The 27,555-nt window shown below is 37.4% G+C and overlaps 2 protein-coding genes across 3 annotated transcripts in view; one reads left to right on the top strand and one right to left on the bottom strand.

Annotated features, from left to right (window-relative positions):
- The window catches only part of LOC117415009 (PDZ domain-containing protein 8-like), a 77,974-nt gene extending 67,170 nt beyond the window's left edge, over positions 1-10,804 (top strand). The window contains exons 4-5 of the mRNA XM_034024910.3: positions 936-1,098; positions 3,752-10,804. Coding sequence (XP_033880801.3) covers positions 936-1,098; positions 3,752-5,901 — 2,313 coding nt within the window. The 3' untranslated portion in view covers positions 5,902-10,804. The remainder of the gene's footprint in view (positions 1-935; positions 1,099-3,751) is intronic.
- Positions 10,805-12,880: 2,076 nt separating this feature from the next.
- The window catches only part of LOC117416168 (synaptic vesicular amine transporter-like), a 28,996-nt gene continuing 14,321 nt past the window's right edge, over positions 12,881-27,555 (bottom strand). For both annotated transcript variants that reach the window (XM_034027243.3, XM_059026580.1), the window contains exons 8-16: positions 26,116-26,159; positions 25,109-25,169; positions 22,132-22,227; positions 20,595-20,673; positions 18,845-18,896; positions 17,495-17,558; positions 15,968-16,087; positions 15,221-15,354; positions 12,881-14,651 (exon numbers count right to left, since the gene is read on the bottom strand). In XM_034027243.3, the coding sequence (XP_033883134.2) occupies positions 14,544-14,651; positions 15,221-15,354; positions 15,968-16,087; positions 17,495-17,558; positions 18,845-18,896; positions 20,595-20,673; positions 22,132-22,227; positions 25,109-25,169; positions 26,116-26,159 (758 nt within the window). In that variant the 3' untranslated portion in view covers positions 12,881-14,543. The remainder of the gene's footprint in view (positions 14,652-15,220; positions 15,355-15,967; positions 16,088-17,494; positions 17,559-18,844; positions 18,897-20,594; positions 20,674-22,131; positions 22,228-25,108; positions 25,170-26,115; positions 26,160-27,555) is intronic.

The following is a 27,555-nucleotide window of genomic DNA, read 5'->3' as shown; positions in this document are numbered from 1 at the left end:
TGTCAGTTGTCATGATTGTTTTCAATAGAAATTAAGCTCTTAAAGTTGCTTCGATCCCGGAAAGGACAACCTAAAGCAGGGTGGGTGGCATCAAGATGAACCAGACTGAATCCTTAATGAAAAAATGCAATAACATCAGCCTTCTTGTGATCAAAGTAGGAGAATAGCAAAGGACATTACTATTAAGAAATGGTGTGCATGTATATAAAGATATGGTAAAGTGCTGTACCCTCATCTGAACAATGCAAACTGTGCACAGGATGATAATGATGTTTTTCAGGTGAAGAACACTCAAGTGAGGAGCAGATCTTGAATATAGAAAGAAAAGCGCTAATTAGGAATAGTATTCATTATACCTTTTATGGTGTCATGCTTGTATTCCAAATTCCAGATGCAAACATTTAAACATGCCCCCTTAACATTAACTGTGGAAAGATTAAATTAGCTACATGTGTGCAGTTTCGAAAGAAACACATTATAGCAAAAATGTTTTTTTTTTTTTTATTTTAAAGGCTTAAGTATGGCATTTTTGTTAAAGCCTCATATTGTTATTTTGGGTTATCATCACCATCCTTCAACATACTGTAAAAAAACAAAATCTTATCTTTTTAAATACAGCTCTAAACAGCTAGTGTCCTTTTAATCTGTGAGGGGGCGACAGTGAATAGTCAGAATGCTTTCAATGTCAAGTGGTTTCCACTAATAATTTTCAAATGGCATGAACTTTATCATGTCAAACTGAATACACCAATATCCTGTTTTCACCACAGTGCATGAACTGTATGTTTTTTATCGCAGTTCCACTTAAATATTACATTTTAATAAAGAGAAGGGGGTAAAATTCTTCTTCAGTAAAACAAACAACGGAACAGAATTGGATGATGATCCTTTGGCCACCTGAAGTAATGATATTTCTTTTTTTTTTTTTTTTGCAGGTTGAAATCATCAAGGGAAACTCCCAAAGTGTTGGCCTGACGTTCAGGCAGGTACCGGCCATTGAAGGGGATGCTGTGAATGTCAGTATTGAGACTGTAGTCCCCAACTCCCCTGCCGCCCTGGCCGACCTTCAGAAAGGAGATAGACTCATTGCCATCGGAGGTGAGAGGTCAAGCACTTTTAAGATTGCACATTTCATAATCTTTTGAATTATTTGTTGTTCTTAGCATAATTAAGACAAATGTTATCTTTTATCTGTTTGATACAGTGACTGGGAAGATTATGCCGGGTGGGTTGCTATCAACAGCAGTTTCACCCATTCCAATTTTTAATACAAGCTTGATTAGCCAGTGTATAGATAACAAGCTCAGGTGTGTGTGATTAAACTTATACTAAAACCAGGAATGGATTAAACTGCTGTGCAACGTGAGTCTTGTTTCCATGCCTGCTGTGTAAAACCATGAAAAAAACACTAAAACATAGGTATTATGTCTGTTATACTGTCAGAATAATAGACTGTCAAGACATGACTACATTGAAGATTTTGCATTAAATAACTATACTAGACATAATGGCCTGGTATATTTTTTAATCTTGTCTGAAATATTCCATGTAAAGCATCAGATGTTTGTTATAGACCTTGTGTGTAGACCATGTCAAAGCTGCTACAGCTGGAGCTAGCACACAAAGCCTTCCTTATCAAAAATGAACAGCCTATTATTACGCTAGATACTACACATCAATAGGTTTTCAACTTTGTTTGAACTGAATGCATCCAAATTCTATTTTTAACATGTGTTTTTAATCATAGCACACAGTTTAGTAATGGATATATCGAATACATATATACATATCGATACATATTTTATATATATATATATATATATATATACAGTGCCTTGCAAAAGTATTCAGACCCCTGACCAATTCTCTCATATTACTGAATTACAAATGGTACATTGAAATTTCATTCTGTTTGATATTTTATATTAAAACACTGAAACTCAAAATCAATTATTGTAAGGTGACATTTGTTTTATGTTGGGAAATATTTTTAAGAAAAATAAAAAAACTGAAATATCTTGCTTGCATAAGTATATAACCCCTGTGCTGTGGAAGCTCCCAGTTTACACCGATGAAAGAAATTGCCCTAACGAGGACACAATTACCTTACCATTGGCCTCCAACTGTGAAACATTACAGTTGCTGTCACATTTTCTGGGTAAAAACCCCACTGTTGAAGGATCATTGGTCAAGCTGTGAATCTGAAGGAAAATGAAGACCAAAAAGAAATATCTTGCTTGCATAAGTATTCAACCCCCACATATTAATATTTGGTAGAGCCACATTTTGCTGCAATAACAGCTTTAAGTCTTTTGGGGTAAGTATGTACCAGCTTTGCACACAGTGTCAGAGTGATTTTGACCCATTCTTCTTGGCAGATTTGCTCCAGGTTGTTCAGGTTGGTTGGACGACGCTTGTGGACCGCAATTTTCAAATAGTGCCACAGATTCTCAATGGGATTGAGATCAGGACTTTGACTAGGCCACTGTAGGACATTCACCTTTTTGTTCTTGAGCCACTCCAATTTTGCTTTGTCCTTGTGCTTGGGATCATTGTCCTGCTGAAAGGTGAATTTCCTCCCAAGCTTCAGTTTTTTAGCAGACTGAAGCAAGTTCTCTTGCAGTATTTCCCTGTATTTTGCTCCATCCATTATTCCTTCAATTTTAACAAGATGCCCAGTCCCTGCTGATGAGAAGCATCCCCACAGCATGATGCTGCCACCACCATACTTCACTGTAGGGATGGTGTGTCTTGAGGAAGGGCAGTGTTAGGTTTGAGTTTTGGCCAAAAAGCTCTATCTTGGTCTCATCTGACCACAAAACCTTTTCCCACATCGCAGCTGGGTCACTCTCATGCTTTCTGGCAAACTCCAGACGTGCGTTCAGATGGTACTTTTTGAGTAACGGCTTCTTTCTTGCCATCCTCCCATACAGGCCAGTGTTATGCAGACCTCTTGATATGGTTGACTGGTGCACCATTACTCCACTCCCAGCCACTGAACTCTGTAGCTCCTTCAAAGTGATTGTTGGCCTCTCTGTGGCTTAGCTCACAAATTTCCTCCTTGTTTGAGCGCTGAGTTTTGAGGGACTGCCTTTTCTTAGCAGTGCCTGGGTGGTGTGATGCAGCTTCCACTTCCTGATTATTGATCCAACTGTGCTCACTGGGATATCCAAACACTTGGATATTATTTTGTACCCTTTCCATAATCTATGCATTTGTATTACTTTATCTCTAACTTCTGTAGAATGCTCTTTGGTCTTAATTTTCCTTCAGATTCACAGCCTCACCAATGATCCTTCAACAGTGGGGTTTTTATCCAGAAAACGTGACAGCAACTTTAATGGTTCACAGGTGGAGGCCAATGGTAAGATAATTGTGTCCTCGTTAGGGCAATTTCTTTCATCGGTGTAAACTGGGGACTTCCACAGCACAGGGGTTGAATACTTATGCAAGCAAGATATTTCAGTTTTTTATTTTTCTTAAAAATATTTCCTAACATAAAACCAATGTCACCTTACAATAATTGATTTTGAGTTTCAGTGTTTTAAAATAAAATATTAAACGGAACGAAATTTCAATGTACCATTTGTAATTCAGTAATATGAGAGAATTGGTGACATGAAATTGTAGTGTACCCATAAAACATTCAATAAAAACAACTTGTAAGTGAGACTTTACAATACTAGGTACTGTAACTTGCCTCTTATAATGGTAGAAGCACTTTCTACAATTGTTCTCACTGATTTTCTAGGTGTAAAGGTGACCTCTTCGGTTCATGTCCTGAAGCTCATTAAGCAGGCTGGGGATAAGGTGTTGGTGTATTACGAGAGGCCAGTGCGTCATCAGATCCAGCCAGTGGGGGCGCTGCAGGAAGGGTTCAATCAGTTGGAAGAGCCCGCTTACCTGACACAGCCCGTGTATGAGGAAGACTCTGCCAGCATCAACACCTTAGACAGCAGCGACAGCAAAGATATGGACCCCGAGTTGGAAGAGCAGGTGTATGAAGCGAAGCCACCAAGCAGTGATATCAAGGAAGAGTCTCTGCTGACCATAAACCAAAGCCCCAAAAGGACAGTGGCCAACCTTGCTTCTAAACCCCTAGGAACCATTTCCCCCATCCTTAACCGCAAACTGAACCTGGGAGGTCTTCAGGCACCACTGAAGCCACAGCCGAAGAATGGAACTAAACCTCCCCTCCCAAAAAGCACAGAGTCCCCAGAAGCAACTCAGCAGCAAGGCAAGCCTTCACATGCTCCTCCGAACAGACCCCCTGTGCCCCCAAGACCTCACATTAAATTGACTCTGGCTTCCTCAGAAACACATTGCCTACTGGATTCGGGAGATGCCCCCATCGAAAAGCCGGAAAGACCGCCTCCACCTTTGAACACCGGGGAGAAAGCAGCCGAGAAGTCACCCGTGAAACCTGTGGAACAAAACGAAGAGCTGGAACCCTCGAATTCAAACAAAGTGGACTCAAAAGACAAGGTTCCTGAAAGTTCCTGCAGCACTAAGGATAGTGTGGAGGATCAAGCGATGTGGGAATCCTCTGAAGCAGTTTACCGCAACCGCATTGCCAGATGGAAAAAAGCCTCATCAGTGTTTGAGACAGAGAGTCACCACAAGTACCTTAATATAGCACTTTGGTGTAAGGACCCTTTTAAACTTGGTAGTCTCATCTGCCTCGGATATGTAAGTTTGAAACTTGAACACATCGCCTTGGAATGTCTTTCTACATCCTCTATGGAATATCAAACCACTTTCAGGTTAAACACACCAGAACCAAAAGCTAGCATCAGCAGAACTGCTCTGAGAAATCTAAGCACTCATAAGGGATTTAATGAAAAACTTTGTTATGGGGATGTTGCTGTAAACTTCACCTATTTGAAAGAGGGGGAATCAGAGCACTCTAGTGGTTTGATAGAAAGTGAAAGAGAATGCAGTGTACAAGAGGATGCACCGCTGTTTGCGAAAGAAGAAGCTAACCTCCCACCAATGCTGATTACAGAAGTAAAGCATAATTTCCAAGACACACAGTTTCAAAACCCAACTTGGTGTGAGTACTGCAAGAAGAAAGTTTGGACCAAAGCAGCATCACAATGCATGATTTGTGCCTATGTGTGCCATAAGAAATGCCAGGAAAAATGCCTAGCGGAGCACCCTTACTGCATGGCAGGTGACAAGAGGATGGACTTGGAAGCAAAGTCAACCCTGAACAAGGCCACTGGGTTAACCAGACATATCATCAACACTAGCTCCCGCTTGTTAAACCTAAGGCAGATACCCAAGTCTCGCCTTGTGGAGCAGGGGCCTGAGATAGTCGAACCCTCTCCGAAACACACACCCAACACATCTGATAATGAAAGCAGCGACACAGAGACATACGTCGCCGGTAGTCCATCCAAGCGTCTAGCTCCTGCAAGTACAAAACTAGTCAGGAAAGAAGGGGGCTTGGATGACAGTGTGTTCATCGCTGTCAAAGAAATTGGACGAGATCTTTACCGGGGGTTGCCGACGGACGAGAGGTCCCAGAAGCTGGAACTGATGTTGGACAAGTTGCAACAAGAGATCGACCAGGAGCTGGAACACAACAATTCCCTTGTCCAAGAAGAGAAGGAGACCACCGATGCCAGGAAAAAGTCTTTGATTTCTGCAGCCCTGTCCAAATCCGGAGAAAGACTACAAGCCCTAACCCTTCTCATGATCCATTACCGAGCAGGCATCGAAGATCTGGAGTCGATTGAAAGCACATCCCCCTCAGAGCAACACAGCGAGAAAGCCAGGGGTTCAGAAGACTCAGTGTCAAACCCGGAAGCATTTGGCAATGAGATTGCCAATCCGATGGAAGCTCAGATACTAGATGAGGTATCGGGAGAGCAGATCTGTGTCGAAGCACTGCCATGAAGAAGGAGTTGAAGGCATGTAACGTACAAAATACTTTTTGTTTTGTCATGTTTTGTTTTTGTTCCAGCTAGATATACAGGTGTACATTTTTCAAAAAGCAGTAAGACTGCAGAATGCTTCCCTTTCGATGGTTTGCTAAGTATTTAGCTTTCTCAAGAAAGGGCTTGCATGAATGGTAATGGCATGGATTGTACTAAAAATGCTTAGTAAGTTACACAAACCCAAAAAGTTTATCACTTCAAATGTACCGATTTGTTCTGTTTGTTCAATCAGTGTATTTTTAATTCATCTTGTAACCTCTGTAAATCTGTGTCTGAGCTTTTTTATTTATTGCAGAGCTTTTGATTGTTATTCTGTCTTGTAAAAGGGATTATAAAAATGACATTTTAGTTTGTTACTGGTAGGGTTGATATTCACTGAAGCTGTGAGGCCAATGCATGTGCAAAATTAGTGGACTAAAACAACAGTCATTTTGGGACCAGGGTTGAAAATGTCAGTTTTTTCTTTGTTTAATTTGGTTTTATTTCTTCTTTTTTATTGTTGTTTCCCTTTGCCAAAAGTGTATCACTCGAAGTGTATCACTGGCTTAGACTATGTCCATTATAATTATTGAGTAAACCTATATGTATATCTTGTTGCGTCTTGCTTTAGTAACTTTATTTGTACGTACAAAAGGATTTTTGCAAAATACTGGGGTAGAATGTAGTACAAAAATGCCAGACAATGTTAATCATCTAATTGGTGGCGTTTACAAATGTGCCTAATTCTATAGCTGAGCAAATTTTTATATCTGCTTCTCAATAGTCTAATATATTTGGTGTTCAAAGCTAAATGTAGTTTTCTGTTACATTCTGCAACACAGACTTTTTGCATCAATAATCAAATACCAGTCTTGAGTACAGCGTCCGAGTGCAAATTGCTACAAATGTTTATGCACTGTTAATGTCTGCCTCTGTATTGCTGTTGTAATTCTAGCATTTGACAAAGCAATGTGGTAACATTTAGGATTCATCACTAAAGTATAAATATGGTAAAATGATTAAAGTGAAAGTGCAATTGTAAATACCTCCAATTACATTGAAAGGGACACAATTAGTTAAAAGGCAATGATTGTGTTCATGCTCTAGGAATGCTCTAGGAATGTCTGCTGCTGTATTGTACCAGTACAATTCACAAATGGGCCCCACTCCACAAAAAAAATGAGTACACTCCACTGAAGTAAACCTGAGCAATGACGAAGCGCAAGAACGAACAAGGGGATCAGAGGTTTAGATTTCTTTGTTGCTCTCCAAGGATTCAGAGCAAATCTATCACCAGTTGGTCTGAATACTTACAGCTCAACCTAGCAAACATTAACGGAATGGAAATGTATCCACGTTTTGTGCAATACAGTGGGTGCGATAACCTGTAGATATATGGCTGCTAATTTACCATTACTAACTGTTATATATTCAAAGAATGTCTGTTCTTGTCAAGCAATATTACTGGTAACTAATTTGCTTAACTGGGTGTATTGGAGCTGTATTCAAAGTGTGTAAGAAAGGCTTATACAATGCAGGGTTAGGGTCATTTTTTTTTCAATTCCAATATAATAAGATCTAAAATGGAAAATTACCTATATGGTAACAATATCAGCATCAGCAATATCAGCACAGTCAGCATGGTTTTAGGAAAGGGAGATCGTGTCTAACTAACCTGCTTGACTTTTTTGAGGATGCAACATTGCAACATTGACAATGGATAATTGCAAAGCATACGACATGGTTTATTTAGATTTCCAGAAAACTTTTGACAAAGTCCTGCATAAAAGATTAATTCTCAAACTGAACGTAGTAAAATGATCTAAAATGGAAAATTACCTATATGGTAACAATATCCTGGGAGACAGTCAGCATGGTTTTAGGAAAGGGAGATTGTGTCTAATCACTTAACCTCCTTGTGCTCCGTCTTTCGGGTGAGACGTAATTGTAAGTGACTCTGCAGCTGATGCATAGTTCACACACCCTAGTCTCTGTAAGTCGCCTTGGATAAAGGCGTCTGCTAAATAAACAAATAATAATAATAAATAACCTGCTTGACTTTTTTGAGGATGCAACATTGACAATGGATAATTGCAAAGCTTTTGACAAAGTCCCGCATAAAAGATTAATTCTCAAACTGAACGCAGTAGGGATTCAAGGAAATGCATGCACATGGATTAGGGAGTGGTTAACATGTCGAAAACAGAATGTACTGATTAGAGGAGAAACCTCAACATGGAGCGAGGTAACCAGTGGTGTACCACAGGGATCAGTATTAGGTCCTCTGCTATTCCTAATCTACATTAATGATTTGGATTCTTGTATAGTAAGCAAACTTGTTAAATTTGCAGACGACACAATAATAGGACGAGTGGCAAACACTGTTGCAGCAGCAAAGGTCATTCAAAATGATCTAGACAGCATTCAGAACTGGGCAGACACATGGCAAATGACATTTAATAGAGAAAATAAAATAAATATCAATGGGAGATACTGAAATTGAAGAAGGGAACTATGAAAAAGACCTAGGAGTTTATGTTGACTCAGAAATGTCTTCATCTAGACAATGTGGGGAAGCTATAAAAAAGGCCAACAAGATGCTCGGATATATTGTGAGAAGTGTTGAATTTAAATCAAGGGAAGTAATGTTAAAACTTTACAATGCATTAGTAAGACCTCACCTAGAATATTGTGTTCAGTTCTGGTCACCTTGTTACAAAAAGGATATTGCTGCTCTAGAAAGAATGCAAAGAAGAGCAAACAGAATTATCCCGGGTTTAAAAGGCATGTCATATGCAGACAGGCTAAAAGAATTGAATCTGTTCAGTCTTGAACAAAGAAGACTACGCGGCGATCTGATTGAAACATTCAAAATCCTAAAAGGTATAGACAATGTCGACCCAGGGGACTTTTTTGACCTGAAAAAAGAAACAAGGACCAGGGGTCACAAATGGAGATTAGATAAAGGGGCATTCAGAACAGAAAATAGGAGGCACTTTTTTACACAGAGAGTTGTGAGGGTCTGGAACCAACTCCCCAGTAATGTTGTTGAAGCTGACACCCTGGGATCCTTCAAGAAGCTGCTTGATGAGATTCTGTGATCAATAATCTACTAACAACCAAACGAGCAAGATGGGCTGAATGGCCTCTCTCGTTTGGAAACTTTCTTATGTTCTTATGTTCTTAATTCCATTTGAAAATCAATTCCCAATTCCAATTCCCTTTTAATAGATTCCAAATTGGAATTGGAATTGATTTAAAAAAGGAATTGGAATTGAAAAATAGAAGGGTTCATGTTTGGTTTCTGCTGCAAATATTCTGTGATCCTTAAACATAACAGATGTACTCTGCACTGTTTCTATTGATTTATAAAGGATATGTTAACTTTGTCTGGCATTGCTGCCTTCAGTTTAGCATTTTGCAAGAAAGATGTTATACAAAATAATACAAATCATGTAATCATGCGTTACTGTAAATAGCTGAAATAAACATTAATCTTAACTGAAATTGACTTTTTTTTTCCATAGCTCAATGGCCTTTTGAGTTGATTTTCTGTTTTAACATTTTTCACAAGCTTTCAACTACAGACCTCTACCCTCATTAAAAAAAAAATAGGTTAGGTGTGGCCAAGGATCTTTCCTTTTGGCCCTCCAATGAAGTGAGAAACTATACAACTGAAGGATGGCAGTAAGACCAAGCTTTTAAACGACTGGGGTAAACCAGTAAAGGAAGAGGGGCTGTGATGACACCTCCAGAATAGTAGCAAGCCTTTTAATAAAAAATAAAAAAAAACATTTGCTACATCATGGTATTGTAAAAAATAACTTGACAGCCATCTCTTCAGCCAAAACAGCCAATAATGTTTAGATCAATTGGACCCCAATGTAACCTAAATGGTGAAAAAAGTATGATTTAATACAAATTTCAACAAGTTGGATCAAAAATAGTAGCAATAGAGGAATATTCCTGTAAAAATGTAATTTTCACATTAAACAAATTTCCTGAATCTGTCTGGCCATGTTAAAACAGCAGAGCCAGATCTTATGAAGCAGCCACAGCTTAGACTCGCTTTCACATACGCTTTCAATAAAACTTGAGGCATTTTACTGTGGAGTTTTAAAACCCTTTTGAACAGCAGCTAATAATTGTCCAATCTTTTTGGCTATAACAGAACCAGAGTTACCAGGGAGCAGAAAAACAAAGCAAAACACTTTAAAATGAAGTATCTTAAAAGTACTGTACCATCTGTACAGCATACTGGCATGTCTTGCTGATGCTGTCATCTCTCTTGACTGATCACTGGTTCGGAAGACCAGCAATTGCTCTCATTAGCCTTCCTCCCTGGGGCATTTGTGTATGTTGGAAGTGTATTTACTAGAGTGATAATACCCGCTGGCCTTATCACTGACTATCTTTAGAGTTATCACAGGTCTTTTGTTAAGATTTCTAACGAAATGACTTGTAGTTTAGTACAAGGGTACTGGGGCTTTATTCCACTGGTTGAAAAGAGGTCAGTATATCTTTCGTCTGTAAGTGAGTTTGCCCCATTCTGCAAGCACTAAATACAAAATGTGGCACCAGATTAAACATGGATCCCACTGCATGGATAGGCCCAATACAAAAAAAATATTGAAAAGTCACACCGTTTCACCAAGGCCTCATGAAATAAAAGGTTTTACAGTCAGTGTTCCCAAACAGCGTGTAGTGTTTAGAACAAACCCATTACTTACGTATGTTGTAACAATGTGTTGTTGTTTTTAAACAGCAGTGTCATTTTATATTATTTTCAGAATTACATTTTAATTATTCCAGCACTATCCATATGTGCAGCTGGTTTAAAAAATAAACTATAACATGTTAAATTATTTAATGTGAACACTGCTTATACATTCCAAAGACTACAATTTATCTTTATCAGTTGTTGTTTTTTATTTTGTTATTTGGTACTTTCTAAAAGCGGCTAAAACACCAGAATAAATTAATGCTTTTGGCCCCTAGACCTCATATTTAAGACCCTTGCTCTAGTGACCTATTCAACAGTCTCCTTTTGAAGTTTCAACATAAGACACTGATCATTTTATACATTATTTATGAACTCCTAATATATACAGTATACTCTTTTAAAATGTAGCATTGAGATTACATGTGCACCAAAATAGACAAAAAAGGAAAATGTCATTAACATTCTACAGTAGTAACAAGAGTAGTCAAAAGCCATTGCTTTTCAGATTCCTCGTTTAAAATGAAGAAAAAGTCATTTGTCCATCTCTCCTGAAACTTCCGGTGCTCATCCTGAACTGCACAAACTTTCCTCTGTTTTACAGTGGCTTCAGCTTCATTTACAGAACTCTCATTTTGAGCAACCGCTGCCCTCGCAGTAGGTTCATTATTCAGGTCATGATCGTTTTCACGGTTTTTATCACATTCTTGTTTTTTTTTCCTCAACGGGACAAGATACCGATCCATTCACTCTTAGTACCGAAAACATTCGTGCCTTGCAACATTGAGTGAAAAAGGTTAATTGAAATGCATTTTGGGAGTTGTATTTTACTCACCTACCGGTAATGTACTTATTATAACACAAGTGTGCGGTTAGTAAAATACAATTACCAGAGTTCATTTTGCTTTCTATTTCAAGTTCAAATGTGCAAGGTTATGAATCCCCTTTTTTATATCTAATTTAAACACATTTTTAATAAAGAAGGATCATTTGAATGAAGGGACAAATTTAGGGACATGGGGGGCCGCCAGTGGCCCGTGGGCCACGCAATGAAGACCCCTGATCTAGGTAGTCTGTAAGAAATTACCTCTGGTCCTGTACGCTCTCTCGCTGTTTCGTCGGCATCACAGCCGTGGTCTGTTAAATTTCTGTTTCAAGGTGAGTTATGTACTCTTTCGTTAATTAAAACCCTCCTTTTCCAAGAGCAAATGAACTCCTGATAAATTATAACAATTAACATAGATTTGCTTTTAAATTTCCACGCAAACAAAATAAATAGTTTCAAGAAGCACTGCTCGTTAAGATATTAACATTATTTCGTAAATCAACATAATTTCGGAAATCACTTTAGGATGATTATTTAATAACGAAATAGGCATAACGACCACTTGTAAATGCCAAAATCAATGCTACATACAGATTTCTTGAGTAACACTGATTGATCTTTTCAAAATCCTGCCCTAGGTTTCAAGCCACTGCATGGCACACCAGGGGAGATGGATTTGATACAGCAAAGTTGTCTCAAACTAGGTCTCCTAGAGCCAGGTTTCAAGCCACTGTTCCTGAAAAAGTCGCTTCGTGTTCCCTCAGCTTGAATGTATACAGAACATATTTTAACCTATTTTATCTTCCTTTGATATTTATTTTAAGATATTTCTTAAAGTATATGCAATGTTAATCCTGGGGTTTCTGAGTGGCTCATCTGGAACAGACATGATCACGAGATGTGCAGGGAGGTTCATAGGGTAGGGCAGGTTCCCACAGGGAGCCACTCATTGGCTCTGGTGCTCCAGTAAGTTAGTGAGGCAAAATAAACAAGGACTGAGTCTCCTCATTGCACTACAGTGGCCCAGCGCCCAGTAAGCTCAAACCGGACCACTGCAGTGCTGGCCTTTGTCCTCCAAGGACCAGTAGCTCACTAACATCTCCTGTGAAGCTCCTGGGCTTGGAAGTGGGAAGAGAGAACACCCACTGCCTTCTGTTCTCCTGAGCTGTTGTGGGGAGTTGCTGCAGCCAGGGACCATAATTGGACATTTCTCAATTAGGGAGAAAAACAGGAGTTAAATAATTGAGCGGTCACTTAAATAAATCCTCTGATAAAATCTGTACACTGCATTCGCAAAATCTTAAGCAGACATTAATGGTTAACCGTGCTTCTATTAAAATTGAAATATGAAACCCCTAACGGGACACAAGGTGAGTTTTGAGAGACTTAAAACACATAGCACAGAAGTGAAGTACTCAGAAAACATTTATTACTGGATTGCCCTTGCCTAAAGAGCAGCATGTAATACAGTACACAAGCACACCCTCACCCCTCCACTGTTCAGGGACAGCTTTTCTCCACTACTTAAAGAACATCTGCTGACAGGTTGAAAGAAGGCACATATATATTTTTATATACAAAAAGAAAGGTTAAAACTTTTCACAAGACATTACTTTCTCTGTAAGTTGTACCGTTATTTGTGTCCACTGTCTTCAGTGCAAATAAGACCTACAATAGATATCATTTCTAATCTAGTTTTTACCACTCTGAATGCTTGCTTGTGTGGCTAAATGCAATGTATTATTTTAATTAGTAAAGTATTAGCATCGTACTCATGCGTTTTTGTATAGTTTTAATCTCCATGTAAATCCATTGGTTGCTTACTCATTAATCTTTTTTACAATAGGAAATATTTTTAAACAGTACTTTTTAAAAGAGGAAGCTTGTATTCCCCCAGATAAACATATGCATGTAAACTAGGTGGACTGTCAACAAGGTCTGTTTCTGATAGTCGTGTGCTATATAAGAACGGAAATAAAAACAGAATGTGGTTTGTCATGAAATGGAAAATGTCAAATATTGAAATGGAGAATAACTTTGTCCTTACCATTGCCATGTCTAGCTTGCTTTAAAATGAGTGGGATGTTGTTGATCTCAAGTCTAATCTGCATTGAAGTAAAACAAACAAGCTTCCTGGTACACAATCACCTACAGCACAGGAAGTGATTGGGTACCATTTTAGGGAATATGGTTTTAAACCCTTGGTTGGAATTCCTTTTCAGTTCAACAGTACTATAATTGTACTATCTACAATTCTTCAACTAAATGAATGCTACAAAATGTTTAAATTAGAACTGTGGTGGGTATAAAAACACACAAACTATTGTAAAGTTGTAAAAGTTGTAATGTAAAACTAACTTCAGTGTTCAATAGTTACAAAATATATGTTATTACAGTGTTATACTCTGGCAGTGTGTGTTTCTGTGTGAGTTTTAGTTTAAATTGCAATAGCCAAGGATATGAAACACATTCTCTTAATCACTTTATCAATAATTAAGCTGCATTTGTTTTCCAGAATGTATTCTCACTTTGATTTTTAAGTGTTCACTACAACAACTAAAACAATTAAAAAAACTCACCAGCACTCATAGCATATAATGGGAGTGGAAGTCTTAGTTGGGATCCTATTAAATGTAACTCAAGTGAAAATCATGTATTGACAGTCGACCACACTTAGCTGAATTTAAACCATTATTAAAATGTATGGGCATTTATTTTCACTTACAATGCCACTAATACCCGCAAATATATAATTAAAAATATAGGCTATATTTAAAAAAAAAAAACAAAGACATAAAAATAATTGAATTTGTTTTTCTTCCCCCAGCAGTAAATTATTTCCATAAATACATTAACATCAGTTTTATATGGCTGCCAGCTACTTATTTTTAATAGAACAAAAACAGCTGTAACACTGGGCAATAAAAACAGCTTTGGTATGCTTCAATGGTACACCATATTGATACAGTACATTTATGAAACAGACATATAAAATGGGATGTTCACATAAACACACTGCTTTTTTTTGTACAACAAAATAGATATTCTGAGGGGTAACATACACATATGGCTCCTGTTACTCATCACTTTCAGACTCTTCATCATCTTCCAGAGGGTATGGTTGCATGCTGTTCTGAGTGTACATTCTGGTCTTGACTGGATGCTTGTGATCCATTAATATAGCCTGAAGAGAGAGAAGAGATTCCAGTCTGTGGGCTCTGTTTAAGAGTGCTAACCGAAGCTTCAAATCCAACTCAAAAGGCAATGCCTAAAGCGTTTAAGAAATACAGCTTCTTGTATATCCACTTCGGTCATGATTTTTTAATTACATGTTTTGAAATTTCATAATAGTTTGTGTGGACTCTATGGAGTTGGAGAAGTTTCCTTGACAAAAAAAGAATAAATTATATATATATAGGCCTATTTAATTTGGGATCCAAGTATTTTATTAGTAAGCATGTCTGTTCGTTCTGGGGGTAGCTTCACTTTGGGAATGTTGACCATTGTAAATAGAGAAGCACTTAATCAGTGCTGAGTAGAAAAGAAAATGCCAAGATCTGTAATGGATATTCCTCTACATTAAAGAGCAGTTTCAAATATCATTTGAATGGTCTTTTCACATTTCTCTTAATGTCATAAGGTGTTCCAATATTACGTCATCGTATTTTTTCTCTAAAGCAGCCTTTCTGTTTTTCACACAACATAATGTAACTGTTAATGCCTACACATTGTGACTTTTTGTATCACTCTTACCATTTTCTCTTCCTTGGCTGGTGGGCTTCTGAGGAAGTAGCAGAGTGGCGCAAAGAGTATGTCAATGATCCCAATGATAGTCATCAACCAGGGAAACCCAATGCTTCGAGCAATCGCACCACCAGTGGAAGGGCCTGAGGATTGAAATTTGAAGAGGTAACAATGAAAACAGTCCTCAAAAGAACCTGGCACTGCACTGCACATATATGGTAAATGAGTTTGAGTTAGCTCAGACACACAGCATTATCCCTGAAAGGTAGAAGCTCATCTGGCCACCAAAAATAAATAAATACATCTCTGCAGGCTTACTTATATAATCATGTCAAATTTATAGCTTATACATATTAGTTTCCATGCTTCCATCTGCCACTGGGAACGACTTGAAAGTGATTTGAAATTAGGTTTGCTCGTTTCCATAAGAAGCAGCTCGAGCTCAAATCTATTTCAATTGGGACTCTCAGCCCCATTTAGGATTGTGGACTGGCAGAAGTTTAATAGTTTCATCTTAGAATTCTGACTGAAGTTATAGATGACTCTTTCATGGTATCTGCCTGTAGCCTCTGCTATTATTTATCAAATTCAAGGTAAGATAATTAATTTGAATGTACATGTTGACAGAATTAGTTAGAAAAACTAAGTGGAAAATTTCTGTTCAAATTTAAGTAGAGTTACATACAAAAGTGAATATTTCTCACTTATGGAAGCCATTTGAAACAACACAATGTTGAACCACTGAAGCATGCTTACCCAATGCAAATCCCATGCAGAAGGCCACATCCGCGATGGCGTACACACTTCCATAGACAGAAACATGACGCAGGTCAACAAGGTAACCCATTATAGGCATCATTGAAGAATCCACCATGCCTGTCATGAACCAGGCAGCAATGTCTGTTAGTATCATTTTACTGCTACAAAAGACAATTTGTTTGCTAGAAAATATATTCGAGCATACACAGAGTGGGTATTTGTACAATGCAGAGCATACTGTTAGAACTTTAGTGCTGTGGCCCATCATAGCAATGACTTGCAATGACTATGACTTGGATAAAACCAGAGATAAGGGGGAAAAACAGGTCTTTATTTCATCCCCACTTCAATTCTAAAGTAAACAGACACTTGAGGGACAATGCATTGAGGAAGGGGCCAGTTGTGATGCCAACAACATCCTTCTGCTTTCTCATGATTATTATTGAATATCTCACTCAGCTTATATTGGTCTGGTAGAGTATGTGACAGGTCACCTGCTCACTACATTTACATACATTGTATACTTTTTACTTCTATTTTTTTGTCTCCAGTCAGTGTTGGAGAACATGAATTAACCATTAAATAAGTATTGTGTAGCAGATTGCTAAGCGTGCAGACTGGCAGAGCTACAATCGTGTTATTTTCTGAAAAGTGACTAACATGGTAGATAGCATACTGCTAGTTCCAAACGCACTGCTGACAATTGATAAGGGCTAGAGTCACAGACTCTGGGCCTACAGCTTACTTGCCCAGCATTTATTGCAGGCAATAATTGACTGCAAGTTGCATATTCTTGAGAAAAACAGGAAGATAGCCAAATCCACAAGTTTGGGTGTTGAGCTGACAGCAACTTCTCTTACAAACAACAGATGCTGGCTGAGGAAACTGAAGCACCCAAGATAACATGACAAAAGCTAGTTAACATCCTAAGAATAACAAGCTGGAAAAATAATTTTATGCTGACAAGCAATTTTCAAGGCACCTCAGCACATGACACTAGTCACATCTTTTGCACACAACACAAAAACATTACACACACAGTACTAAGAAAGAGGTGTAACCACAGAACATTGTCCCTGTCCTATTGGTTAAGTGCCAGGAACAGGGGAGTGGAAACACCCTGTACAACGGGGTATTTAATGTCCTGTAAACTGTAAAAACTTTGAATCTGTTTGTTCTATTATGGAAACTTGATTCCCTGCATATATTAAAATAAACCTAACATTTATTGAAGGAATGCAGTTTCTTAAGAAATATCAATACTCACTTTTGAGATTCTAGGAATACTTTTACAAAAAAAACATGCTGGTTTTATTTGATCCAGTGTAAAATATACACTGTGTAAGTTATGAAATGTTACAAAAGTTTAAAGAGATCACTGAAGTATGAGATGTAAAATTTATTTGGGTGATAATTTAGTACTGAACAGTAAATCATCCTATAAATACAAAAGGAAAACAGGTACAAAATATGTTGGGCTTAATCAATGTAGTGAGGTAACAGACAGAAAACAAGTTCACTCACCAATGGCAAAACCAACTCCAAAATTTGGTATAATGAGCCCATATATATTTTTGGCAAAAGGCACCTGCGTGAAGAAAAGAAAAAAACAAAATGGACTGTAATGTTGAATAATGTGAAGTGCTCACTAAACTCACTTAAGAATGTTTACTCCAGTATATTATTAATTTAACAGTTTGCCATGCTTTACTATACCTCTCTGGGCTTTGCAATGCTTGCCTTTGTTTTACCATGCTTTCTCTTTGCTTGATTACACTTTGCTCTGCATCTACTATGGGAAATGTGCATAAGGGCAAGTGTTAACCTTTTATTTGAGGTTCACTGAGCAGCAGCATTTTTACGTTGTTCAAATATATTAATAGTTATTAAACCAGTGACCGGTTAAACAAAACACCTTACCTATAACATGTTTGTAAAACACACATGCATAGATTAATGGGTGTCTAAACTTGATAACTCAAAATTTCTTATACAATTATTTTGCTTAATATTACCATTGCTTCTGGAAAAAAAAAGAAAAACTTAAAGAATGTTTATAGGAAGAACTACAGAGATATTCAACTTGAAGTATTTTTTTCTAGTAAAGGCAAATCCCTGAAAATAGATTCTGCTCAAGAAGTCCAATATATTAATGCTCACTTGTTCTAAAAGTAACTTTTATCTAATTCTGATCAATAAAGCAATTGGTTCCACAATATACACAAGAGCCTACCAGCAGTGCTGCATCAAAAGAAGAACCTTTATTTGCTGCACCTTGACAATTAATTGGTCATTCAGTAATTGGATGAAAATCCAAGCTTACAAATACTTTGGCATGAAACAGACAAAATACTGGATTCGCAGGCAGATTCAATTAAGTATTTTTTGTATTATTACTTTTCCTATAAAAGTTCTTGAAAGGGCACAATTACTTTTATCTGAACAGTGGCAGATCTACATTGAAATACAAATGTAATGAAAACAGTACATTGGAGTTTCTCTTGTGTGTTCCCAAGTTAGAAAATCATTACTAAATATTAAACACTCAATAGTGCTCGATTTAGAAATACCAAGAGAAACTTTAATATTTCAATGGCAAACGTTTTGACTAAGTCTTCCTCAGTGTTTCCTGTTTCAATGATTTGAACAAGGGCGATATTTAGATCTGCTGCCATTACGATCGCTGGTATAGACTCCAAGGTGTCTTCTCATCTGCCCAAAGGCTTCTTAATTTAGCTGTTTCCACCTCTCTAAAAGCTGAGATCAACTAAGAAGATATATTTTATTTTTTCGATCACATGTCTGCTAAGAAATAAATAATAATAATAATAATAATAATGAGAGAGTTAAAGCAATAATGTCTACATCACTCACACATAAGATGCTTATTCCTACAAGTACCATTCCGATCAGGGCACAAAGCCACCTGTGAATAAAAAATTAAAAAGACAGAAACACAGACAAATTAGAAGCGCATTCGAAACTGATAAAGACATTATACATGTAGTTTGGTTATAATACTATGCTCAGTAAAATATAAATGAATGGTTGTTTTACCAGGTCCTAATAATCTCATTTGGAAGAGAATGTTCTTAGAAATTTTAGAATACAGGTCAGTGGGCAACACAGGAAAGTGTGCTAAACTTACTGCTCACAAAATCACAGATATGTAAACATCAGAAAAACAGTGTTGTCTAGGTGGAGCAAAGTGCTGGGAAAGGTGGTCAAATGATGGAACAGCAATGCAGGTAGATATGTGCAGGGTGCCAGTTCAGAACATTCATGGAGTAATTAAAGAGGTCAGAAATCAAAACCAAGTGGAAATTATTGTTTGGCTTTCCCTGTAGCACCTCAATTAGTCAACTGTGTGGTTAAACCTTTTTTTATTTGTTTTTTTGTTTTTTTAAAAACAGCTTTGTGCCATCTGAAAAAAAACATGATCCAATCTAAATGCACCATGTACATCCTGCTAGAGTCATGCAAAAATATTTCTCCTCCCTTTTAAAATGTAATTATTTCCTTTGAATTAACCTTGAGGCATTTGTCTGCTTGCTACCCAACCGACAAAGGGGTTACGGCATGAAGATATTTCCTGCGCATCACCCTTCGCTAGCTTTTTCAGATCAGCTATTTCACACCACTCATTTGAGCGTTTGAGTCAGATTCCTTATTTCACTGTAGCTTTTTGGTCCCAGCACAGCGACTGACACAGCACTTTTACACCAGAACCCCACTCACGCAAGATAAAGGGTGACTATGAAATCTGTGTGACCCCAAGTAATAGTGCTATTGAATACAAAGCATCAGAATCCAGGGAAGGGAGCCAGGTTTGTTGAAGACAGCAACTATAGATCTGTGTGGAGCTGGAATTGCAAGGGCAACCAAAGCCTTTAAAATCACTTCAAAACAAACCAAGCAAAATGATGATAAAATAAGCAGAGCCGACTATCAGTTCACCAATGACCCAGCAAAATAAGCTTTAAAACACAGAATACAGCAAATATACCTGTTTTGCTGTAGAACTCAAATACAGTAGAAGGCATTGTTACTGATACAGTTGTGCTTCATTTTGTGTTCAGCAATTTATTTTTCAATATATACTATACTGTACATTTACAACACATGGTAATAATTTAATATTTCAACATCTTACTTACATTTAAATCTTCTAAGCTTTTTTTCCAACGTGATATTAAGTGGGGTAGAAATCAGTTTTAGGACTGATAAATGTGAGTGATATTAACCAAAGTGATATTATCAGGAGTTGAGAACCATTATATTCTGACCTGGTCATTTCAATGTGGTGATAACAAGTGGAGGTTAACAGGATTGAAATTAAGCAGGTTTGACTGTACACTCGGAAGGCACAGAACACTATTTTTGCTATGTATTTAAAATAATGTAATACTTCTTTTTTTTTTTTTTACTTCAAAGTCTCATCTGATTGTTCATTGAAAAACCAATCACCAATCTCCAATCTCTACGACCCCTGAAGAAGTATCAAATTAGGAATATTTTAGTTCAAATGCATTGCAGTATCAACATTGACAGAGCAAGCCTACTTTTAGTAACCTGTCACAAACAGAAAAGGGATTGAGAGTGTGTCGATTGAAATTTCCTGTACCTTCCCATTTTGTGAGCAAGAACGCCAAAGATGTTGGTTCCAATAAGGTAGGAGATGCTGGCGGGGACAAAAGCAACGCCTGAAAAAAAAAATCTTATCAGAGGTTTCATCACCAAAATATAATTTTAAAAAAAGTTCTGAATCCCTGAGCTACAATAATGGAACAGGCAGCTAATAAAGCTGTCTGAATGAGTCTTTCATGTCCTGTTCTGTCAAGATCCACTATCTATTTAATGAGCTGCACAGAAGCAACCATCTATATATATATCTAAAGAGAGAGAGATTTTTTTATTTATTTTTTGGTTTCCACATTTATCACAAGATACTAGAGCCTTTCCCATACGGAGATAATATAAAGTATGCCAGAGGAATGAAACTAAACAGGAGAAGATAACAAATGATGGAGAACAAGACTTTATTCATTATGAAGTTCTCAGTTTTATATGCCTTACTTCTACGTAGTCTGTTGTACTTGCACTTCCTAGTTCATCAATCATGATACTTGAGGTCTCCATCCCTTCTTTCCTGACATAAACCAACCAGTGGCTTCCCCTAATGACTGACAAGCTTTGACCAAAAAGACATTGCTAGGGGGATACATTGCTAGTCAATGTAAGTATTGCAGTGTGCATGAAAATAAAACATGCAGACTGAGAACTTTCTTTAACCTAGCATGGTACCAGATAGCTGCTTTCAAAATGTGAGACTTACTGTACAAAGTAAAAGTGCAGGACCAGTAAGATGTATGGAATTACTACATTAGCCATAACCCTTCAAAGTTATTTATTTTAAAGTCTGTTTTGATTAATTAAATATGACATCCAATGAGTTTTAGATTGATGTCGGGTTCTTCAATTAAAGAAATGGAAAATAATTGCCTCATCCTAAACGCTTGTGTTTGTTCATCAAATCAGAAACCCTAATTATACACTATTATTATTTGTTTATTTAGCAGACGCCTTTATCCAAGGCGACTTACAGAGACTAGGGTGTGTGAACTATGCATCAGCTGCAGAGTCACTTACAACTATGTCCCACCCGAAAGACGGAGCACAAGGAGGTTAAGTGACTTGCTCAGGGTCACACAATGAGTCAGTGGCTGAGGTGGGATTTGAACCGGGGACCTCCTCGTTACAAGCCCTTTTCTTTAACCACTGGACCACGCAGCCTCATTTTCAATTACCTATGATTCCTGGTTCAATGTTTGCTGCTGTATATCATTTCATAGTTCAACCACCTGTTTACTCTGCTTCCCTGGAAAACAGGCATTGTTGGCTTACCAGTTTGTTTGCATTACCTGAGGTAGTATGCCCTCTGGCTGCAGCAGAGGGGGTATTAACAGCATGTGCAAGCTCTGGGTTAGACCAGGGAAGCAAAATAGAAATGCAAAACAAGAACTAAAATATCTCCCAATCCCCTTGTTCATATTTTAGTTTTTCTGTATACTACAGTAGTAATAACATTTTGCTCCCATAAACCAAATATTTGAATACTTTAAAAACCTATAGGACACTGTACATTTCAAATAAACAAATACCAAGTTGCCATTTTCTTGAACACATGGTCTCCATCATCCATATTGGCAGCGCTGGCTCTAGCATTGCGATGGCCATGTTAGCAAAGCATATGGATCCTAAAAAAAAAAAAAAAACATATACAAATAAAGCAGAATAGCCTTGTACGCTACTACTAGCATTTTACAAACACACCTTATTGTCTCTTTTCTGATATGATACATTCTACTGGTTCAGCCTCACCAAACAAGAGGCTGGTAATTGGAGGAGTGGGTGGAAACACAAGCTGGAGATAGTATTTCAGCACTTTAATGTCTCCCAAAACATCCATTTGAAGGTAAGAGCACTTCTGAAAACAGTGCACCTTTCATTAAGTACAACAAAAACACAACACTTGTACACAGTGTCTAAAACAAATGCATTTATTGAGCTGTGTTCGGTGCCTAGTCATTTAAACATATTGATTATTTAATTTCTAAACTGCTTTAGCGAAGCAGAAAAAAATAAAAAACATGATATCACTACTGGTTATGCTAAATTAGAATTGAATACTATGTACTTTGTGCATCAGAATACCTTCATAAGGCTACAAAAGACTGTAGAACTGTGAATAATAAACAAGAATCACTTTGAAAACCCAGATAAACATGCATATACAAGCATTCATAACATTATTTACTATGCTGCACAGTAACAGTCTTATTATTAAGACCCAAGTGTCTGCTCAGATAAGAGAATTCTAAAAATGTATTAATGAAGTTCAGACAATCCGAAGCATCCAGCAATAATGTTAGATTTACACAACGCAATTAACATGTAGTTGACCCCTATAAGAAACAGAAACAGCTGTGTGGCGGACAAATTCATGTGAAAAAAAATGAATCCCCAAATAAGAATAATCCTAAAATATAGACCGGACCAGTCAGAATCAGATTGATAAATATTACAGCCCATGTCAAAAGTGTGCATGCAGCATGAGAGTCAACACCAAACGAAAAGGAACCACGCATCCCCCTTTCATTACCATTCATATAATTAATGACATATTTACAGTAATGTCTGACATCTTTTACAAACACATTTATTATAGTTTAATAATATATTTTTTTCTGTATGAGTTACTGTGACAAGCTGGCCGAGTAGTGACGTTCCCAGACCAGACAGCTGACAGAGAGACACACAGGCAGGTACTACGGGTGAAAGCACTCTGGTGCACCGTTTTTATTCAAACAAAAATAAAAATTAATATTTAAACAAAAACACTGCTCACAGAGCGAAATAAAATGATTTAAAAAAACAAATCTCAAACACATACTGTGCTGGTCTGCTCAGAACTAGTAGCAATTGCTTTTTCTTTCATTCTTTCTTTCTTTTTACTTTCGGTTTAGGTTTCCCCCCCCCCGTCTCTCTCTCACACACGTTCCTCCTCTCGAACACCCACCCCCACCACCAAAAGCTGCTGGTTTTTATACCGGCGACCATCTGCAGATAAGCAACAAATTAATCAATTAATCTGGAGACAGTCACTTTCTGCACAGGGTTTTTAATATTTGCGTGGTCGACAGCAACTCTGTTCATAATGAATCTGCTGCCGACCAAGCATTACCACGAGATGTCTGGAAAAGACGAACTGCTAACAATTGCCCCTGCCAGACCACATCCAAACCAATCAATAACAAACCAAAGCATCGTTCTAATTAAACACAAAACAATAGATTTAAATCATAACACTACGTTGTGTTTTGAAATAAACACAAAATACAAACACCTGTTTAAATGAACACATTAATAAGCAGGGTTTTGCTCTGCTCCCTGTTTATGTGCAGGGCTCTGTTCTATCCTGCCACAGTTACATATTTATATTATTTTCTCTATTCCAGTTTACATGATTAGAATACCCTTTGTATCATTTCATTTAAAATGCCAAGGTAGAACGACAAGAAACCAAACCAAGTACACAAACATCCCTCTTTATGCACACTGAAAGCAATAATTAAAATATGTTAAGCACCCCAAACTTGTCCTAGACCTGTTAATTGATGTGCCATCTCGGTCTATTAGCTTAACTAGGACTTATTGTTTTTTTGTACTTTAAAGATTTACGGAATGGATGTTAAACTTGTAAGTTAAGACACAGATTTCCATTTACAGGCAAGTTTCACCCGTACTTTACATCTTAACACAAAATAACAGGACCTGAAACACGACCGCAAAAACTCCAAGAAAGAAATATATTAATGTTCCTGGTCATTTCAACTGGAGAGTGAAACTGTCCCCACCCCTTCAGGGCCTTCAGTAACCAACCAGCTGCGTCCCCTATTGACTGACATGTTTTGCAGACAGTAAAATGCTTTGACCACAAACACCCTGCTGGTGAAATTACCTTTCTTTAACCTAGTGTACTACCAGATGTCATTTTTTTTTATATGAAAAGACATGTTTCCTATAACAAAGCTGCAAATATAAGACCTATATAGTCAACTGAAGTGCACAACAGGTTAATATAATCCATTTTGTTAGCTAGAACTCTACAAATGGATTTGGAATTGAGGTCACCTTTCTCAGATATATAGGACAGGGACATCCAAACTAGCCAGGTTGACCAAACATTTCAAACACTGATGTTTACGTTTGAATAAACCACCGGCCACTGCTGTCCCATTATTTTCTATGGAGGAGAGACATTCTGTTGTTACTCAATAACAGAAAAGATTACACTAATTAACAACCTGTTCTAAAACCACTGCTTACTGATGAAAGGCTTCACATAGACGCTCGAGCCCTGCTCTGAAAACGTTAACTTTTTTACTGTACTTTTTTAGTAGAATCATTATTTCAGGAAAAACAGAGGTAAAAAAAATAACTTTAAAAACAAATGTAGTGTAATAGTGATAATGTAATTTCAGTGGTGTGTTACTCGGTAATAATGGAACTCCCATTATTACCTTGTAACATGCCACAGCATTGCTATTAAATCCCTTAAATATATAACAAACCTACCTGCAGCAATGAGGATATAAGGGTCCCGCAAAAGTGCAAAGAGTGATGTTCCCTCCTGGCTCTGTCAATCAGCATTAGATAAAGTTAACAGAAAGGACACTGAATCAAAACACAATGTCCTAAAACAGAAGCAGTAGAGAAAGTTCAGTTTGTAAGAGACAGACAAGCGCCTATATTACCTCATGGCTGTATCTGAAGGTGTGCTCAAGATAAACAGAACACTGACAAATGAGCAATAACACAATGATCAATATCCAGGCTAATGGGAAGTCATCGTTAATTATACAATTACTGGTTCTGTGCATGACGACATGTGTTTGGGGAGACGGCTCCCCCTATTTTTCCATGTAAGATGTTCTGACCAGATACAGTAAGTCTAAGAAGTATCATTTCTGTCTAATGGCAAGTACACATCCTCATGGACCTAACTGTCAGTCTGTACAGATCTTGTGATGTTCCCTGTTTTTAATAACCCACACATGCTGGCCTCCCTGCTTATGCACAGCAGATAAAGGTCATTTTATTATCCTAACAGGTTGAGTCTAAAAAGACACCACTGGATTTCATTAGAGCATTTTACAGCACTGGGGAATCACCCTGGATTGCATCAACTACTAATTTGTATTTACACTGAGATACCCCTAAAACTAGATGGCTAAAGCAATCCAGTGCTTGAAAATGCTCTGATCTATTCTGGTGGGGTTTACAGTAGGTGTTGATCAGATCGACTGCTAAGCTTTACACCTCATTAAATCATTAGACACACTACTACAGTACTAACCTGTTCAAGTTACTATGAAATACAACTATTTTCATTATATATATATATATATATATATTTTTTTTTTTTTTTTTAACTAACCTCCAAATTGTTTATTATTAATTTTTTTTTTTTTAGGTAACCTTTTTGCTTTTTTAATAATTAATGAAAAGTAATTTCAGCAAGTCTATCCTCAAAAAAACAAAAAAACATTTAAGCTTCTGCTGGTTTTGAAAATGCTACTTACTTCAGGTTCCGATTTTGATGGTTGCAGAATAAAAAGCTGTAGAGCTGTGGGACAACAAAGATTATTAAATAAAAGGTCATTAAATCAGTCTCACCTGTTGTTTATTTCCAATTGTTATATAGATCTTAGCAAGCTTGCATTTTCATTAAAAGATACATCTGGCAACATACTACATAAGCTAAAGAAAGCTCTCAGTGTGCATTCCTTACTTTCAGGTGTAGTCTGTTACTGTTTTAATTCAGTGAAGCAATTGGTTGGATAATGACAGGAAATAAGGGGAGGGATCTATGTCACTCTCCAGGTGAAATTATCTAGTCAGTGACAGGCACGTAAACAGAGCTTTCTCAACCTAGTACAGTATCAAATATCATTCTTTAATGAAAAAAATCTGCTCCCCTTTTGTTACAATATGAAATGTTGTTTGATTTTCTTTAGCTTAAGACGGTATTAGCATAGGGTTAATAGCAAGAATTCTCTGGGACCTTCCACATTGTGAAGGCTGTGTGGACTTTGTATTCAGGTGTTTGTTAGCAGTGTTAGCCATCAGCTGCAGACACGGACATGTGTAACCATTTATAAATAGCCTTGTGTAAGATTTAAACTCATATAATATTTCTGTACTTTTAACAGATATATATGTCTAGGGTTACCATATGACTCCATGCAGTGCAGTGCATTCTGGTACGCTTTACCTGTCTCGCAGGACTACACTTACCAGAATGCATTGGCACAGTTAAAAGCCTGAACTCTCCTCGTGTACATGCAGTCATATGGTAACCCTAGACAGGCCTACAGTCCTTACTTCAGTCTTCCTACTATAACAAAGATATCTGAAAAGCCTGTTTTATACAGCACTCGATGTCTACATCCTTCATAACCGCTTCTTTGTCTCTCTGGAATATAGGTAAGTCTTGCCTTGTTGTGAATTTTGAGTGCTGTCCATAAAGTTTATTAAACTTAAACATTGTTGTATCTGAGTAAATACTTTGGGTCAATCCACAAAATCACACTCCTGTGAGGTGGGTACCAATTTGCTTGTTGCAGAATTGCACATGTGACATCTCCATGCATGGTGCTGTAGACAGGCAAGACATAACCAAGATCATGCAACAGTCTCTTGACACAGGGGTTGTACCAACAGACTGGAAAATTGCAAATGTAATACCGATCCACAAAAAGGGAGACAAAACCGAACCAGGTAACTACAGACAAATAAGCCTGACTTCTATTATATGTAAACTTATGGAAACTATAATAAGATCTAAAATGGAAAATTACCTATATGGTAACAATATCCTGGGAGACAGTCAGCATGGTTTTAGGAAAGGGAGATTGTGTCTAATCACTTAACCTCCTTGTGCTCCGTCTTTCGGGTGAGACGTAATTGTAAGTGACTCTGCAGCTGATGCATAGTTCACACACCCTAGTCTCTGTAAGTCG

Source organism: Acipenser ruthenus, chromosome 7 (assembly GCF_902713425.1).
Source record: "Acipenser ruthenus chromosome 7, fAciRut3.2 maternal haplotype, whole genome shotgun sequence".
Taxonomy (NCBI): Eukaryota; Metazoa; Chordata; class Actinopteri; order Acipenseriformes; family Acipenseridae; genus Acipenser; species Acipenser ruthenus.
This window is presented reverse-complemented; position numbering and strand designations above follow the sequence as displayed.